Here is a 20415-nt window from a genome sequence, read left to right on the forward strand (position 1 = left end):
TGATTTGTGCTTTCTGTACTGTAGTTACTATGGCATTTATCCGGACACTGTATCTATAATCAAATCGTAAAGGAATGCAAATCTTTCAACAATTATTTCTGGTGGTTCCCTTGAACTTCTTTTAAGTTAAATGTAGTATTGTCATGTCGCACAACGCTATCATTTTATTGGACAATAAGAAGAAAATTATGAAAGAACTTACTACTCAGTAGAAAACGTAAATTTTTAGAATAATCATGTGCTAATGTCGTAATAGTACTTGGTACCATTGTGAGGCATTGATTGTTTCGTACAGTACACGGCAGATGGCAGTAGTAATGGTTGCGGTGCGCTTAAGTTTCCACATGTGCGCGTGATAAAGTGGTTTCCACTTATTTTTTTATAAAATGGTTTGTATAATATTTTCACTTGTTAGTAGTAATTACGTTTAGTACATATATGAATTGTGAGTAATAAAACAAGAAATGCTCTCAAACACAATTTATTTATTTTTATGTAGTATGTAAACATTATTGTCCCCAGGGGGAGGGGGCACGTTATGTGTTTTAGTGTAAACATACAATTAAGAAAAGAACTTAGGTGTCTGAATAATAAACACTATAACCTGAAATTTTAGTCAGAATTTCCGCTATTGTCAACGATGTGATACGTAGAAAAACAGTGCACGGGTGAGTTTTTGGGTCTGAATTTCTTTTAATGGTGGAGGTGTTGTGTAGGTGCAGGTGCAGAATAACCAATCAGACTAACAGAAGCATATTTTTCTCTCTCGTTGCTTCGAATGATTCTTTAAAACGTTCTGAACTGTTGTTATTTCGGCTCATGCCCAAATAATATCGTATAGATTGAGATATGTGTGCAAACTGCTGTGCTTCCCCTTATGGGTATAAAGTCAGGTCCTGACGTACACTATCAGTACGACTGTGCAAAACTAATTTGTGAAAGATAGCCACTATAAGCGAGAATGCTATCTAACAGTGCGAGCGTAGTAGTGGGTGTCCGCAGGATCCAGGCGCGTCAGCGACGGAGGATATGCGCATAAGGTAGATTATACAAAGAAACAAAAACAACACTTGATATCACTTAAAATCACATAGATTGGAGCACTTATAATGGTTTCTCACTAATATATCTATACTTGTAAACATAAAATTCATGCTTCCTACATCTTGCAGAAATGCTCCGCCGATGGAAATTTGTTACAGAGTCGTCTTTGATATGGAATTGGCCCATTTTAACCCTCACAGGCCTTGAAACTAATAACATTACATTTGTAAACATTAAGTACTAGTGCCAAGTTTTCAAATCTATTTGACTAGCAGGGTGGATTGATTTAAATCAGTCTGATTTAAATCACGATTTTAATCAAGATTTAAATCACTTGATTTTTTTAATAAAAATCGTTGATTTAAATCAAATTCCGAAATGAATTAATTTAAAGTGAATGTAAGTAAAATCCCGTTACTCTTCTGTTATTTCGATTATGGAAGATAATAATCATAATACAATGAGACTCAAATATATGTAAGCACAGTATGAAAACGAGTATCATGTAGGGAACGATCAGGGAAAATCCCGTTTGAACGGGTTATGGGTGAACCCTGCTTTCTTCTCTTTGTAACACAGGGTTTTAAAATTTCTATTCCAACGGGGAAATCACCATGGACATTTAAGATGAAATCTCTTTTGTGTACACGTCTATTTGTTTGTTTCCAGATAATAGGGGCGTATTTAGAGGGGTCCGATCCCCTCTCCGAAACAAAAAAAAAAAAATAGATTTTAAAATTTTGGGCGAAATTTATGTACTAAATACATAGAAATTCCTCGGGATCGTAATACGACAAATTTTGGATGCGTTAAAATATCGAATAATACTTTTGATAAAGTGGATACTTGACCCCATTGCAGAACATGCCGCGATCTGCGATCTGATCGCAGAAAATTTGCCGCGCTTGTGCAGGAAAAATTGTCAGAGGAAATAAAATAGCCAACAGAAAAGTATAAAAACGTGCCTGCTATGTATAGATGTCTTAAATGCACAGACAACTCACATTTGAACTGTTTTTCACGTCACATAAAGCATATTTTTAACAATCACAAGTGTTTCTTCTTCTGGAACTGATCATCTTGATTTTTTTATTTTGGAATTCCTGCAGGGAATTCGTGTTATTATTCAGTTCAAAATCTATCGTCGCGAGTTGTGTCGAGGAATTTGAAGCTTTAAAATATATAAAACGATAATTATGCCTGTTGTGCTGTATGGTTGTGAAACATGGTCGCTTACGCTGAGGGAAGAACACAGACTGAAAGTAATTGAGAATAAAATCGTGAAACGAATATTCGGAACCAAAAGGAACGGAAATGAGGAATGGTGAAAACTTCATGATGAGGAACTGCGTAATTTATACCATTCACCAAATATTGTTAGGGTCATCAAATCTTGGAGGCTCAGGTGGGCAGGACATGTAGCGAGAATGGAAGAAAGTAGGAACGCTTTCAAAGTTTTAACTGGAAGTCCAATCGGAAAACGACTATTAGGAAGGTCTAGGCGCAGATGTGAGGACAATATTAAGTTGCATCTCGCAGAAATAGGAATACAAAGTAAAAGCTGGATCCAGTTGACTAAGGATAGAAGTTAGTGGAGAGCTTTTGTGAACATGGCATTGAACCTCCGGGTTCCATAGGTCATAGAGTGAGTTAGTTAATTTTAGGCGAAATTTATCTATTTTATATGTATTTCGTGCCGCTAGCTAGTTCCAATTGTTTAAAAATATGCGCCTGCCAAATACTGTATCAGTAACTTTCGTGAAGAGAAAAGTGTCATGTTGATATACATTGCTGTATTTTTTCCTTAATACTTAAGAAACATTGTTTGGGACTGAAATAGGATAACGATTGGGAATTAATTCAAAATTAAAACCCAATACTTTCACTTAAATGACATAATTAACATTTAATACTAATTCGTAATGTTTTTTCTTCAGTTCGCGACTTGTATTATACGAAGAAAAAGATTTGATTTAAATCAAAAAATCGATTTAAATCAAAAAAATCAACAGAAATGATTTTTTTGAAAAAAATCATGATTTTTTTCCACCCTGTTGACTAGTAATACTTGTACATACACTTGTGATACTAATGCAAATATACGAGTGTGTGTTTCACGAATTTAACAAGAGTAAAATACTAGCTGCAAGTCTGTTGACGAGTGTTACAAGAGCACGTGATTTTCTTTGTGAGTGATTTTGTTTTACAAAATACTAGTGTGGCGCAGTTAGCTTGTAATTTACGAGTAAATATCCATAAGAGATTGAAGGCTTGTACCGCGTTTGTGTAACTTTACAAGTATGAATAGCTTCGTCTTCTCTAGTTGAAATAAGAAAAGAGTCTTGGGAATGAGTGCAAACCAGGGTTGGCAAAAACCATGGTTTTTATTGATAAAACCAAAAAAACCGGTTTTTTGGTTTAAACCAGGTTTATTTGGTTTAAATAATTTGCTCTATATATTCATATCATATATTGACAGAAATAAGTTTGTTTCGCCTTGATGTTATTATGCAACAACCGGGTTATGCTGGAAGGGGTCACATGAGCTTAAAGCGGAATAAAATCTGCTTCTCGAGTTACATCCGAGAGAAATTGCCCTCCATTTGAACTCGGAACCAGGACTAATTGGCCACAAATGCGATACGTCTGCCGACTTACTCACGAAGGAATCCTGATAAAAAATACGTTGTACTGATCTTTACATGCTTCTTAAAATAACTGTCAAGAGTCATTTCAGAAGGACAAAAAGATAAACAGTTGCACAAGTGAAACCATTATACAGAATTACATATGGACAATTTCAAAGTACTACGGAGTACAGAAGAACTAATTTAGTTCAAGTTAGTTAACAACGACTTTTATTGGTGCAAATTAAAGAAATACAACGACTTAATTTGCATATCAGTAAGAAAAGTGAATAAAGATACGAATTATTTGAGTCCACTTTGGCTCAGACTCATTTATACATAAATAGATACCAAAGATACTTCTCATTTCACTAAATGCCTCTCGTGGGGTCTGTATGACACCCCACACACACACATACAAAAGTACGGCATTTCGATGTATTTTATCAATAGTAAACATTGAAACGAAACAATATTTAGAATTTTTCTTTGATTGCAATTACATAACAATAACAACTACAAAAAAAAAAATCACAAAACAAACATTTATAAACTTATATAAAAAAAGTTGCTTTTGTAGTATAATCTTTTTGAGTATTGAATGAGGAATTTAGGTCTGAATATTATATGAATAATATACAGGAGTGAAACGTGATAACCCACAAATTTGTGTTCATTAAGATTTTAGAAACACTTACACTTTTACGAACATTTTTCGGTTTAAACCAGTTTTTTTTTTTTTTTTTTTTTTTTTTTTTTAAGCTGGTTTAAACCAGCCAACCTTGGTGCAAACTGTGGCAAAGCAACTGTACAGAATCAAAATGTCCTTTGATTTTTCTAGTACTGACAATGATGAAAGAAAAAAAAAAGTTGATTCTAAGCTAAAATTAAAGTAGGTACACACGCCAAGGAAAGCGTTCAAGCAATTTCATTTTTGAATATTTAACTTGCATTTGAACTTTTTTCATCACTTGAATAGTTTTGATCATTCATTTACTTTATCTTTCTATGTTAAATTAATACAGGAACTAAATATCTTTTGATTCACTTACCACATTCAAAAATTTCATTGCAATTTTGCTGCCATTATTTACAAATGAATTAACTGGCAATACGGGAAATAGACGGACTGATAGTATTTCATATAGGCGTAGTACTTTGTTTGGTACGTATTTATCAAGTAACTTGTAGATTTGATATATGACTATTGAAAACTCACAAACTGTTGAGGAACACAAATTACAAGAACTTGTCACATTCAAACTCGTAGCGTGTAGTTTGAGAAGTATTAGCGTAATAGCTTTGGTAAGTAGACCTCTGGCTTCTTACATCGTGCAGAAGTGCTCCCACAGTGGAAATTAATATCCTGGACAGTCCTCTTTTATACTCATTCACTCATTTTAACTGTAAAATTATCATTTTTATGACGGACTATTCTGCAGCACCAGGACCGAAACAAGAAGGAAGCAAGGAGGGTGTGTGGTGCCTAAAAGGGCTATATATATATATATATATATATATATATATATATATATATATAGGGCCGGATTTAGGAGGGATCCCTCCCGCGTTGTAAATATACACTATTTAAAATGAGAAGTTAGCAGTTAAAATAGCAACACTTTCCGAAAGTTTCTGTCAACACGTTTCCGTTTGGGTCTTAAAAGAAAGCAAAGCTTTGCAAAAGCACTAGTTTAAGTCGATTTTCTGAAAGTTGAAGAAAAAGGATTTACTAAGCAAAATAATATAGCATCATCTTTAAAATACTTTGCTCCATTCTCTGCATCAGCGTTGTCAGAGGTAAAGAATATTGTCACTTGTCACTTTGCAGAGTTCCAGTGTGATTGGTTATTTTGGTCTCGGTGCACCAGCAAATCCTGGATCCGACCCTATATATATATATATATATATATATATATATATATATATATATATTCGGGCTCCGAATTTCTTGTTTGCCTTGGGTAACACAAACCCTACTTGTGGGTTTGTGCACCACTACCACTATTTCTACCATATTGAAGTAGCAAGATTTGTACAACTATTAGTTGTACCCTTCACAAAACGTTGTCTTTTGTCCCGATAACGTTTTTTAAGTATATTACCCTCTCCAGGGGTGAAGTCTCGCGCAGGTAGGGTACCCGCACTGGAATCCGGATAGCCAGTCAACAACTATGGCGTAGCTCCTTACGTTTGCAAAATTTGAATTCTTTAAGGTGGATCACTAGGTGTTCTCGGTACTATGCTAAAAACTGTTTGAATAGTGCAGCGTTCCCAGGTAGTGTCGAGTGTTTACTCATGTCAGATAATAAAGGAAGTAATATGGAATTTCCCTTGGATACTTACTGCAGAAATTAGTTTTCGATCCTTACCGCAATTCACAGCTAAGTTCCACTTCTCGAACTGCAAAGCTAGAATCCAGGAATTAAACGTACAAATTTGGCAACAACGCATTATGGCGTTCTGCGAAAGTTTGTTCTCAAAATCTATTTCCTTAAATGTAAATTAATATTTAAATAAAATGTGAAATATAACACGAAAAACGGTCAAACAATTTATCTATTTTGTAATAAGATTGTTACTTGAAAGTGCTTTACACATTCAAATAAACATTTCATAAAATTGGGCACTTCTAGTGAGATCTAGCAGCAAGTGGCATCTTATGTGCTCATTATAAAACGAATCAAATATTTTCTTTTATTTGTTACCTTTTTCGATATCAGAAGAAACAACCAAATGAATCAGTGTCTTGTGTTGTAGCTGAAACATAACTGTATCTTCTAGTACAATATTTATAATATGTAACGTTTCATTGTGCAGTAGTTAAGGGAATGAGCTAAAATATGTAATGACTTCCGGCTGGTGATCCACCTTAAACTTAACCTGCACTAGAAACAAAGGTTGGTTTGGTATACCTTCTCGGCGAAGACACTTTGTTTCACGGCGGGAATTTCCCGATTTATATATAATTCTGTATAATGGTTTCACTGGAGCAACTGTTTATCTTTTTGTCCTTCTGAAATGACTCTTGGTAATTATATTAACAAGTATGTAAAGACCACTTTAATGTATTTTTATCAGTAGTCCTTCGTGTGTCAATCGGCAAACTCATCGTATTTGTAGCCAATTAGTTCCGGTTTCGAGTCCAAATGGAGGATAATTTCTCTCGGATATAAGCCGAGAAACGGTTTGGATTCGGCTTTAAGCTTATATGAGCCCTTCCAACACAATCCCGTTGATACATAATAACATCAAGGTGAAACAAACTTATTTCTGTCCATATGCAATATAAATACATAGAGCAAATTATTTCAACCAAAACACCGGATTTCAACCAAAAAGCCGTATTTTTTTTCGAAGAAAAAAAAACATGGTTCTTGCCAACCCTGCTTGTTCATATCTGTGTCAGTTAACATAACGTAACATTTGCATAAGAACAAAACCGTGTTTCGATACTTTTCTCACAATAACAAGTACCTATGTCCACTGCGTAGAGACTTTTTCAACACATTTGTTTTTAACTTGATGTGTTTCGACTTGTATCAAACATAAAAAATAACTTTCTTTACAGAAAAAAGACTTTCTGCTGTGAAAATTAAAGATAAAATACAAGCAGTAATAATAGTATTTTCCTTCCTGTAATAATAGTATTTTTTGTTGCACTTTTAGCATGTATCTTGTGACCATAAAGTACATATCTACATTGCGCGATGGTACAGCGCCGTTAAGAATTAATATTGTGTATATTCCTTTTTCATATGAAGTCACCCCCCTCATTTTAACCGAAAAATTATCATTTCTGTGCCGACAGCTCATTACTCTTAACCAAAATTTGTGTAGGCAGTGCTTTGATTTCAATTTTTACTTCCTTCACTTAGTGCACTTCAATCTTATGTGGCCTGGATGAACACTTTGGTGCACGGGGTCCCGAGCTCGATTTCTGCTTGGAGAACCTTAAAATTTTAACGCATTACAGTTGTTCGGATTCCATGTTAAACTAGCCTGTAGGTTCACGTAATTTTCTAATGCTGAACTGGAATCAACCAACTTTCTTTCTATGCAGTGTATGTTAAATCGAAAAGATGTTCCAGCGCAATATACTTTAATCTTGAAACTTTAGTATGGGAAGAATGATGTTATTAGTATTATTATTGGTTTTAAGTGCTCTTTTCAGCGTCAGGGCTGTATGAAACAAGATTACAACTTGACATGGAATCTGAACTACGTCTGTTTTCACCTAGGATAAAACCGAGAGATACACATGCTTATCAGTTGGCTGTTCTTAGGAACATATAATTATTGTTCATGTATACACATCCTAATTCCTCTAATGTGATGTTTCTTTATCCTTTTTAGTCAAACTTGCATATTCTGTTTGAACATGCATCCGGCTATGCGGTGTTTCGAGTGGCAGAATTCGAGGAAGCAGGGATGCTTCTTCCACAAGTTGAAGAATCTGTTAAAGATCTCGGACGATTTCATTCATCAGTAAAACTGGTTGGATTTTTTCCTTTTAAGTCCGCAGCTGCAGCGCTGGATAGTGTCAACAATGTGTCTGAAGGTAAGATTTTAGTCTTTTGATTGTGGTAGGGAGGAAAGCATCTAAGTATTCCATTCATTTTTTTATTAATATTACTATACGTATTAACATTTAGAAACATCTGAGTTAGTCTTAAGATTCGTTAATCGGATTGTGTGTTTTTGCACTTTTTTCATATGCTTGATAGTTAATTTAAGAATATAACTAAAAAGTCTGTGGTTTGAGGAAACTGGGATTCAACACCACAGAAACAAGACAAAGCTATTCCATGTCCTATCGTGTGTTAAAATATTCAACTCGGATAGAGACACCTACTTAGACGAAATCCTGTTGTCTTTCCATCTTCCAACCTAAGGAAAGGTTTCTCCTATAAGGGCTTTATGATTACTATAACTACATGCCCTGCTTGAATTTCCCATAAGCAACGTGTCAAGAACGTAGCGTGTTCGCTTAGGCGTCTAAATGCTTCTGAGATGTACTCTTGAGGCATAGTACGACACAAAACTGTATATGAATCAATTTCAGTAAATGCTTCCGAGCTGTACTCCCCTAATTCATCCACTGTGTCGTAAACCTTTTTCTTTACTACACCTCGAAAAAATGAATGTCGTGAACATGGTGGTTACACAAGACAAATTGGTGTTAAGTCAGGTGAGTGTGGTGGTCATTCAATACCTACTGTTCCTTAGAACCAATACTGTAGAAAAGTTTGGTTTTGGTAGTTCCTTACTGCCAAAGCGTAATGGGGAGCTGCTCCATTTTGCTGAAAGAACAGTTCGGTGAGCACAACTACGTCACGAAGCCTTTCTAGGTAATTCGCTCTATCTACAGTTCTGTCAAAGAAAGTAGACCCGACAACACCTTCACTCTACAATACATCCCACATTATGATGCCAGGCTGGCTCAGTTGAGAAATGTTGAGAACATGAGGATTGTCATCAGCCCAGTGAGAGCAGGTATGCCTATTCTCGTCGTCTGGCTACATACTGATTTAGTCATGCCCAGTTCGCAAAACTGCAATCTGCGATTGCGGTCGTCCTCCAGAAGACCATGCAGTAGTCGAGAGAAATAGCTTAATAACATTTCTAAAACATAAATGAAGGATATAGAATACTGGTTTGGAATTATTGTTTGGAGAAATAAAACGTGAAACCAATAGTGAAACAACTGTAAGGCTGCTTTCGGCCCACCCAATATTTCATGCTAGGAAATAGACAGTTCAGAATTTACACATCTTAGATCGTCCGTCGATCAGCCATACATAAACCCAGCCTCTTGTTGGAAAGGAGATGAATTATCAGACTTCATTACTCTCTCCCAATTATCGATGGTCCATATTGTATGTCTTTTTTAATGGTGTTGGCGGTCATAATCATAGGTTTTGAAGCGCTTCTCAACTGCTGATGTTGAGATAATTCAGATCACGTCTAACTGATTGTTGGAACAGGTCGGTCCACATGCAGATTGAATTTTACAGACGTTTACGTTACATTAGTTCTTTTGTGACAGTCCTTTTCAATATTCGGAGATCGATCTCATACAGCTTGGCTTCTGTCCTCACATTGCCTAGACATTGTAGCTCTTGATGCATCTAATACATTGGCAGTCTTTGTTTCACTTGTTCCAGCAAATCCACGATTTGCCTTTTAGAAACTTGGAGAGATCTATTTTGCACTGCTATCTGACATTTTAGGTACATGAATCCATACAACATCGCCTCGCATACTACCTACGTATTCACTATCATCCAGCGCAGCACTGACACAAATTGTAGTTTATAGGTATTTCCATTGTTTTGATAATTTTCTCTATATACAAGAGTCGGGAATTAAGTTTCGCGTAGCGTCTATGGACATCAGTGTTCATGCAAGAAACACAATATACTGTAAAAATAAAGAACAAAGCCTATTTTTATTTTTCAAATAGAATCAAGGACGCTAATGCATTTGTCACACCTCTTTACAAAACCCTCTTGAAAAATGTGTCTTGCGTGTGAGGAGCTTCTTTCTCAGCTCTTTCTTCGACATTGGTACCAAAATGCTTACCCACTCTGAGAGCCATCTTCAATACTGGAAGTTGCTGGGCGCGATCATGAAACGATATGGAAGATGTTCAAGGTGCTCTTAACTGGAGGTGCCAAGATGGTTTGTTGTCTCACATTGTAGTCGAAATGGAGAACGGCAGGTGTAAGAAGACCAGGTCGCTTCCTGCAAATAGCACATTTCAGTATTGTCACTGTCTGACAATATCTCTGAGGTAGATTGTTCCAACCTCTGTACGTGCCGGCCCAGAAAGTGCCGGCAATCCGAAATTCTGCCAATACGGCAGTAACGCTATCTGCAGAATCTTGGTCGTACACCAATAACATATGGATGGCTCTCGCATTAGACTAATGTTTTGTTTATTCCCTTCGTTTACGATTTCTGTGGGGAAAAGATATTGGCGTGTACAATGCGCTTTAAAAAAAAAAAAAAAAAAAAAAACTTTACGTACATGGCAAACTAGTAGTAAAATTAGATCTTATCTGTAGAAACTCTCAAGTAAACATTGACTACCTTTATTGGAGAATTAAGCCTTTGAATTTCTCACGTTTTCTTTCTCTTTTTTTCTTTTTCTTTCTTTTTATTTTTCGTTTGAATTTGTTCCTTCCTTTCTTTAAGCTTTGATAGCAAACTATATTCCGGCAACTTCCTTTTATATATATATTGTCTGTGTGAAGTAAATTCTCACTAGAGTTTCTAACAACTATAAAACTTCTGCATAAGGACTTTTAAATTCTTTTATTAGAAGACGGAAAACAAATTAGCAGTCTTAAAATGTAATACAAATTCCAAACAGAAACGGAAAGATAAAACTTCAAATTATTTTAATACATTCAAAAAAAAAAAAAAAAAAAAAAAAAACTCTTAACGTTACTTTACCTGAAAATGGTTTTAATAAAAGTTAACAAAACGGTTATAGTTTTTCGAATAATTATCAAAGTAATTTTCATACACTATTTTTCAGTAATAGTTACTCAAGTTGTTTTCGTTACTCATTTTTTGCAGCCGAACTCATAGGAGTGTGTAGTTTTATTCATCAAATTTATAGCAATTTTCAAATTTGTTTGCAAAAACTCCGATGTGTACAGTGACAATAAACCTACAAGAAAGATTTTTTTCTGGCCGTTAGTGTTTTTTCCTACTAGGATATCCGTATATATAAATGGATGTATGTTCCAGCATAACTCTGGAACAATTTGAACCAAACTTTGTGTACATATGACTTATGATCTGGAGGATAAAATACTGTGGGAGTAGAAACGAAGTGGCTTTTAAAAGTAATCGAAAACTACCGATATTTTTGTCGAATCCGTAGTTTTCGGGGTCGCTGAGATGACTGATTATCTCCCGACGCCGTTTAAATCAAAGTTCAGCCGCCATCGTCATGGGGGTGAGAAGAGATGAAAAATAAAATGAACGATATTAGTGTCGAATTCAGTTTTCTGGGCTGCTAAGCTGATTAGTGACAGTCTTGATGATAACTAACCCATATAGCGACATGCTCCATCGTTCTCAAAAATTCTGCGTAGGGGCAAGAGGGTAATTTCTAAAATGTCTCAAATTTTGTAAAAATAAAAGCTTTAGAGTTAAAATAATATATTAGAAAATATGGTTGCTCACAATTCAATAGAGCAATAACACGTGTATTCAAAATTGGATTGAGTAGGATTTTTTTTTCGCAATGGTATTTTGGTTAGGTTATATACTTTCATTTGTTTTTATCTGACATGTTGTCATCTGTGAATAATCTATCCGTATATAATATTCAGTGTATTGGTCATGTGTTAAATTATCATTTCTGATGTTTTTAGTGTTTTCTTTTAATGAAATTTTAACCTGCGTGCAAGGTGTTTGTCAACCTGCATGAAGAATGTTGCTTGTTGACTGCATAAAAAATCAATATATCACAGGCTTTTCACTAAGCTCACCCCCAGCTTTTTTTTTTATTTTTATTTATTTATTTAATTTAGTGAATAAATTACAGACAATGAAGAACATCAAAAATTCAGGAAGTGAAAACGATAGTATTTGCAGAGTATGCTAACATGAACTAACAGCGCTTTTGAGACTTTTCGCATAGTATATGAATTTGGGTTTCCCACAATTATTTCATAAGCTGTGCTCCAAAATTTCTAATCTTAAGAGGGGCTGCGATTGCTCAGTGGTAGAGCGTTCACTTCGGGTGCATGGGGTCCTCGGTTCTGTGCCAGCTCGCGCCAAGTAAACTTTGTGGTGGATAAACACCGTGTGCGTGGGTTTTCTCGAGGTTCTCCCGTTTCCTCCTGCTTTCTTCATTCCACCATTTCCGTTTAGTTTCCTCATCACCTCCTTTAGGCTAGCCGGCATTACCCCCGTGGGACGTAAAACTTAAATATTTCATTTTGTTTTTTTAGTCTATAAGAAACAATTTTGTAACGCTTACTAGTTGTTTAATAGCATTTTGTAGATACTACCTGGCTATTTTCTACATTTTTGATTATCCATCGTGGCATGATTTAAAATATTTTGTTTTCAGGGTGTTTCAGGTAAGCTTAACCATTCCTGAAATTATTTTTCATTATATAATGAAACTCATGAAATGCGATTAAAACATTATATATATATATATATATATATATATATATATATATATATATATATATATATATATATATATATAAATTGATAAGTTGCTGATGAAGATGGGAGTTCACATTGAAAATTTCCGCATTAATAAATGTTTTTGGCGCTTTCGTGGGTTGAATTTAATGGTAAGTACTCATGCATCAGCTTAGTTCCTTCAGTAGCTAGATAGTTACAGTATTAACTTTTTTCTGTTATTTTTCCAGGTGTGTTGCCTGAAGACCTGAAACTGTATTTAGAGACTACGCTTCCTCAGTCAACAAAAAAACACAAAGTAATCCTCGGAGTCATTGATCCAAAATTAGGAAGTGCCATTTCAGAAGCGTTAGGAATTTCTTGTCAGCATACTGGTGTAGTTCCTGAAATCGTTCGAGGTATTTATGCCTTTTGGATTTGTGTAAACAAATCCTAGTTTCTAAGCATCCCGTAGAAAGATTTACTGAGTTTTCGCTTGTTGCTTAACCTTTTGTATCACAGAAATAGTCCTCAACTAGGATTATTATTCAGAAATTCCGACTGTAAAATTTTCTAAGTATGAGAAGCACTGTATTGGTAATAATGGAACGATATAACTGGAACTTATACTTGAGCTCATTTTTGGACTATTCCATACACTAATATTGGACCGGGTTTGAAATATTAAATGGAAATTTGGGATCTCAGTATTACTTGCTAAGTATTGCTTCCCATTATTAATTACTGACGGTGCATTACAACTACCACTATTTTTTATTACTGGTTCACTTTCTTCGAATCTGTATTCTCCCTACTACTGCTTGATTCAATTTCTGTTCACTTTCCTCACTGAAATCTTTCTCATAGTAGCTAAAAGATCTGCTGTCTCCGTTTTTCGCTAAGATCAATGTAATGATCAATTATGAAAGGGGAGTGCTGGTGTTAAAATGACCTTATGTAGCAGAGATTTATTTCAAAGATATCAAACTAGAGGATGAAGATTTAGTGTTACGCAACTTACAAGAGGAAATTGAGTGTAGCGGCGTGACCGTGTAGAAAGGGCAAGATTGTATAAAGAGTCTTAAGGGTGATTCACACTGTGACTACTTCATTGTTGGAAAGTACAGGAATGGAAAGGCTGGGAAAAGAGAACTTTCCCGTACAGACTTGGTGGTAGCAGCGCAATTAAGTCACAGACCGGTGTTCGAACCCCGTCCGACTGGGAAGAAAGCGACAAAAGTCATTACAGAGGAGAGAAAAAGTCATGTAGCTGCATATACTGACTTAGCTGAAGTTCAAAAGACCAAACTTTTATACCCCGCCATAAGACACAAAGACATCTTCAGTGAAAAGCCCGGTTGTATAAAGATTACGAACGCAAGATCTTGCTACCTGATTATAATTCCTATCAGATCTATGATAACACTATCCATGACTTTGGATTCGATATTGTAACAAAAGAAACACCGACCAAAGCTTCAACACACGCTGTATTTTAAACTATAAGGTGTTACAGTTTCGGATATCTAACATATCCTTCATCAGACACTATCTATATAGTTTCTATAATGTCTATATACTGTCTGATGAAGGATATGTTAGATATCCGAAACTGTAACACCTTATAGTTTAAAATGCAGCGTGTGTTGAAGCTTTGATCAGTGTTTCTTTTGTTACAGATCTATGATGTATCCATTTCGACTGAAATATAGAAAAATCTAATTAAAAATAAATAGATAGAAGACTATGATGAAAGGAATGTCAGATGGTTGGAAGTTAGGTCAAGTAGCCAAGAAGAAAAAGAAGTCAGTTGTGGTATTTGCAAAATAAAGGAAAGTGATTAAGTATTTTGGCACATAAAACTTGTTAAATGTAATTTTTTTCTTTCTTTTTTGAGTCCACTTTCTGGCCTAGTCATTATTTAGATGTTGAACCAAGGATTTGGACGAATAAAACTCCCTCATGGCTATATAGTTGGTATATATGCGTCTTTGGTGTGAGAGACCAGGTTCAATTGATGGCGGGAACTCATATGGTTCGGATCCCACCTTAAATTGTAGGTCTACGTCTCACAACCGCGGTGCTGAAAGAAACGCTAAAATCCAATTTAACCAACCAACCAACTTCGATAAATAAATGCCTTTTCAATACAATTAAGTCGAGAGAATGTGCCACGTATTATTAATGCACGGATTAAATTTTGTTTATATGTATGGACAAATCTTAGGCTAAGTGTGTATTCTGTGACTTATAATTATTATTTGGTATATACTTTCAGGCATTCGTCTTCACTTCCATCATTTAGTCAAGGGCTTTACCGCTGTATCCGCCTCTAAAGCACAACTTGGTTTAGGTCATAGTTTTTCTCGATCGAAAGTAAAATTCAATGTTCATCGATCAGATAACATGATCATTCAAAGTATTGCTCTTGTTGACCAGCTGGACAAAGATATTAATACGTTTGCCATGAGAGCACGGTAAGTCCTTTTATTTTGCTTCTTGTTAAATAAGAGTAACTTAACATGGTTAATACAGTATTATACAGAACGTTCAAAAAGTCTTTATACACCTGAATCGTGGCAAGTCAAAGTCGCATTCAAAGTCACATGAAATAAAATTTTATACGAAGGTTTGCAACACTGCTATAGTATCGCCTTACGTGAAGTTCCTTTCTTAGATTCCAGTCGGCAAAGTGACGTTGAAGTGATTGTTGCATCTAGTTAGCGGTCTCTGAAACAATGGTGTTAACTTTGGAACAACGAATATTCCTGGTTGAACATGTGTTCCGTGAACAAGGTGAGTACAAACAGACAGTCAAAGATAAGTTTGCAGCTAGGTTTCCGGATACACCTGTTCCGAATCGTCACACTGTAACGGCAATGATCGATAAATTTAGAGACATTGGAACGGTAATGGACTATGATCGAAGTGGTAGACCGTCAGTGCTCGATGAAGAAAAAATGCTACACATATCGGATGCAATGCAACGTAGCCCGCATAAAACACTTCGAAAACTTGCCCAGGAAGAAGCAATAAGTGTTGGTACGGCACAAAAGGCGGTTCGTAAGAAACTGCGTCTTATCCCGTATAAGGTGAGAGTGGTGCAGCAGTTACTTCCTCCCGACAGTGTAAAACGAGTGCAGTATTGTGAATGGTTTACACGGTTTGTTATGGACAAGTCTGACGATGTTTTGGATAATGATTGTTTTTACTTCTGGGGTTATGCAAAGAATTTTGTTTATAAAGGGAACCCCCACACGCTACAAGAACTCGAAACAGCTATTCGAGATTTTGCTCATAGCATTCCATATGAACAACTTGTGAGAGTATTTGAGAACAAGAAGAAACGTGTGCAAGCATGTTTGGAGGCTCATGGGGGACATTTCCAACATTTGCTGCGAAAATGTGTGTGTATATGCTACGCCCTGTACATAGTGCTTTTATACCATAAAATATAATAAATTTTGAGTAAAATAATTTTCTCGTTGCTTTGAATATGTGACAATTCAGGTGTATAGAGACTTTTTGAACGCTCTGTATTAAGAGTAAAATTTAATATTGAAACTGGAGAATACTAGTGTTCGATAAATTTTTCGTATTCTTTTGGTTCTAAAATGTATGCTTCCTATTGTTCATCCCGGTGTAGGTTTGTATATAGTTCATTTCTTCAACCGAAGTGCAGTTCGTATATAAAGAATGCCGCCTTCTACGTGTGATGGCTTATGCCATAAATAAGTCGTCATATAAGGGATTTTGCGGAAAACACCCCTGATAACTAAATGGCCAACCAAAACCCTCATTTTAATCAATTGACAGTCATTTGTCAACTCCACGTGGACTCGTAGTTGGCAGATTCCGAATGTTGTCCTTTAAGTTAGTGCTTGATTCCTGTTCCTAAAGCCAGCTTCCTTGTTCTTACATTGCCTGACATCTGTATCATATTAGCCGTAGAATTGGGAAGAAAGAAACAAACACAGTAAGTGTTAAGACGTTGCAACCCCGCAAATACGGCCGAAAGAGGTTTGGAGGGAGGAAGGATTGCTGTTGTAAAAATCAGCATGCCAGCATGAGAACTTGAAAAAAATTCACGGAACTGCACTTCTATTGAGTAAACGCACTATACAACTTGATAGTTCTTTCAGTCACGTTAAATAAGTAAGATTTCTATGAATTTACATGGAACAAAGATTAAGTTAAAAAAATCTAACAACTTTCCTGAAAGATAAGGTTTATAATACTCCATCGTGACCAAGTGATAATCCCGTATGTCTCCTGTGTAGGCGGTAATTGGTTCATTTCCTAGTGGATGTAGTTTCCTCCGATACAAACTGCGCTTTGGATCTCACATTTAAACAATGTACCGTTTCCATATTGGGATGAAAATAGGTATAAAACTTGAATTAATCATTTATCTTTGTTCACAATGACCAGTAGTTGACGTTTCCTTCCCTCCATAATATATATATATATATATATATATATATATATATATATATATATATATATATATATATACACAATTTTCTTTAACACTGAGTTGGATTTAGTATATATTTTAGTTGTCACTCTATTAACTACTGATTCTTCGTAGATTCGTAACTTCACCTGTTTTATTCTCTTTTTATCCTTAATAATGGCTGTGTTCTTCGAAATGACTGAAATATTTTCTTACTTCGTTCAACGAAACTATACGTACGCTATATTTCTGTCAGATATGTCTTCGGTTATATGGAAGCCACGGTGGGTCATTGGTAGAGCGCTTAGTTTCGGTGCGTGGGGGTTCCTGGTTCTATCCTGAGCCAAGTAAGTTAAGTTTGTGGTGGACAACATCATGTACATGGGTTTTCTCAGAGTACTTCCGTTTCCTCCCACAATCTCATTCCGTCATCGTTCACTTGCTTTAATCATCCATCTCCCTTAGCCGAAAGGGCATAATCGTGAAACTTTAACGTTAGGGTTAAGGTTTCAGTTCATGTCTTCGGTTATCATCTAGTGTACTATATTTTATTCTCACTTCTTGTTTTAAAAGTGCCGTAATGTGGTGTGCTGAAATAACTAGATTTCTTTTTCGTTTCAGTGAATGGTATTCGTATCATTTTCCAGAATTAATTCAAATCTGTCCCGATAATTACATGTATGCCAAAGTGGCTATATTGATTAAAGACCGTAAGGCATTTGATGAAAATAGAGTAGGAGAGTTGGAAGAGATTTTGATGGATAGTGAAAAAGCTCAGACTATTTTGGAAGCCAGCAGATCTTCAATGGGTAAGATTTTTTTTAATTTTAGGTATTGTGTGGCCATGATCTATGTATTTAAATGTATCATCCGATTTATATATATAAAGTGTCAGCCTGTGCATCATGCTATCCTGGGGTGGTATACAACTTTGTTTAAGAGTTTTGTAATGTTGGTTGTATACAGACAAGGAGCCTCAGTGATAATCCTTATAATAAATGGCAAACGTCTCATCAGTACATCATGCTAATTTCTAGTAGGAAACAGTCACGCCTATAGGTATCCTCTTTCCTGTCTGATGCTACTAGAGTCGCTAGTTGCGGGATTGTTGTAGAACGAAATTCTTGAATATATGGTATGGAGTGTGAGATGGTTAGTGAACTTGCTAAATGTTAACAGTTACAACTTTTAATTAAACACGACTATGATCTGTAGTGTACAGGAGCCCGAAGGCTTGTGTCCAACAGCTAGTGCGTATATTGGAAATAAAGCGCACACAACACATATTTTTAAAATCAACAACACACTTATCGCAACTCTCTTCAGCGCTGGCAGACAGACTGGGGCGAGTGCATACGTAATAAGCTGCATTCTGTCAAGCCTCAGCTTGATGTTTGGGCTACGAGTCCTCGTCCTCCACGACACGAAGGAAGAAAATAAGCACACTTTCGTATCAGGCATAGTCATCTGACCCAAGGCTATCTGTTGCTGGACAGAATCCGCTTTCCTGTGTCTTTTGTGGTGCATTACTCACTATCCACCATCTTCTCCTGGAGTGCCTTCCTCTTGCTTTCGAGCGGGCCCGCCTTGGACTACCAGTTGATATGCCTACTTGGCTTGGATGCCTGGATGATCGTCAAAATCTTCCCTTCCTACATGCTCAGGTGCTTACTGCTTTGTGAGAGTATTTTTCATATTTTTTCTGGGAAAATACACTTTTATTCTTTTTTTATTTCCCATTTTTATTGACGCGGAAAGGTGCAAAAGACCTCACTGTCGACGCGCCGAGTCCAACTATTTCAATAAATAAATAAATAAATTATGGCAAGGCTATGTGATAAAAAAGTTTTAAAAAGCACAATTACGTAACAGTTTCAACACTCTAGCTGTGTCTTCATCAGACTTCCACTCCTTCTGACTACTTTGTGGTGGACATACACCGTGTGCGTGGGTTTTCTCGGGGTTCTCCCGTTTCCTCCCACTTTCTTCATTCCACCATTTCATTCATCACTCATCATCACCGTCTCCTTTAGCCTAACCAGCATAACCGTGGGACGTAAAACTCAAAGATTTCATTTCATTTTTTCCTTCTGACTACTTGGAAGTTGGTCACCTCCTATATACTTAGCATAGATCAACGTTTAATTAGGCTTCGCCCCTTCAGTAAAAAGTAACACTTGTGAAGTTTGCGCGTCCGAGAAAGCATATTACAGAGTTCCTACCTGGAAAAGTCAGTGAATCCATCGTACTCGCAAAAGGTTCTGGAGAAGTGAGGGAATTTCATGAAAAGCTGAGAAAACTTACAAAAAAGTCAGAGAATCTTAAGTGCTGAGTTTAACTTCTCAAATCCCATTATTTTAAACCTTTATATAAGAAATACCTGAAAGAGATGGCGATTCTTGCAGCTGGAGCCAGTAGTTCCCCATTCTAAAAGAAGATGTTTCAGGGATTCCACTGATACCCATAAATTATTTACTTTTTTGTTTCGATTTTTGGAAGGTGTAGTTGCTGTGACTTGATGTGTACGCGACGTACCTAGTGACAGATTTTTAGAAGTTTGTTAAGATTATGGTAGCGAGTAAAGCTCTATGGATGAAGTGAAGCCTGTTATAATTCGATTTTTTTTTCTTTTTTTTTTTTTTTTTCGTAGCTGTTTGGTAGGGAACATTTCTGTATTAGAATAAATTAGTTCGTTTTGCAAAACCTCCCTACCTACACTCACACACATATATCATATGCATGTAGATGCATAGTAGATGAGAAACCCCGGATTTATTTATTTATTTACTTTTTTAACATATATATATATATATATATATATATATATATATATATATATATATATATATAATGTGTAATTTGAAATTGTGTATTTGCATTGCAACCAAATTTCCATTTACTGAGTCGCTGAACTATACGCAACTGGAGTCTGCTGTATATCGTAAGGAAACGGAAGGAAGAGGCATCGAACAACATAGAATCGAGAAAACTTAAATTTTCAGAAGTCTCTGTATTGGTATATAAGGCGGATTCCATTTTTGGACTTTCTCTCTCTCCTCCCCCCTTCAAAGTGCGTCTTATACACTGGCAAATGCGGTACATTATTCTGTATTAGTTGTTCTCCCCCAA

General features: G+C 35.9%; 1 protein-coding gene across 1 annotated transcript in view; it reads left to right on the plus strand.

The window, feature by feature from the left end:
• Nucleotides 1-237: 237 nt before the first annotated feature.
• Nucleotides 238-20415, plus strand: part of Nop56 (Nop56 ribonucleoprotein) — a 47897-nt gene continuing 27719 nt past the window's right edge. The window contains exons 1-5 of the mRNA XM_081734481.1: nucleotides 238-389; nucleotides 8028-8232; nucleotides 13082-13249; nucleotides 15109-15307; nucleotides 17908-18095. Of these exons, the coding sequence (XP_081590607.1) occupies nucleotides 387-389; nucleotides 8028-8232; nucleotides 13082-13249; nucleotides 15109-15307; nucleotides 17908-18095 (763 nt within the window). The 5' untranslated portion in view covers nucleotides 238-386. The remainder of the gene's footprint in view (nucleotides 390-8027; nucleotides 8233-13081; nucleotides 13250-15108; nucleotides 15308-17907; nucleotides 18096-20415) is intronic.

The sequence above is a fragment of the Thermobia domestica genome, chromosome 12, assembly GCF_964235325.1.
Source record: "Thermobia domestica chromosome 12, izTheDome1.hap1.1, whole genome shotgun sequence".
NCBI classification, from domain to species: Eukaryota; Metazoa; Arthropoda; class Insecta; order Zygentoma; family Lepismatidae; genus Thermobia; species Thermobia domestica.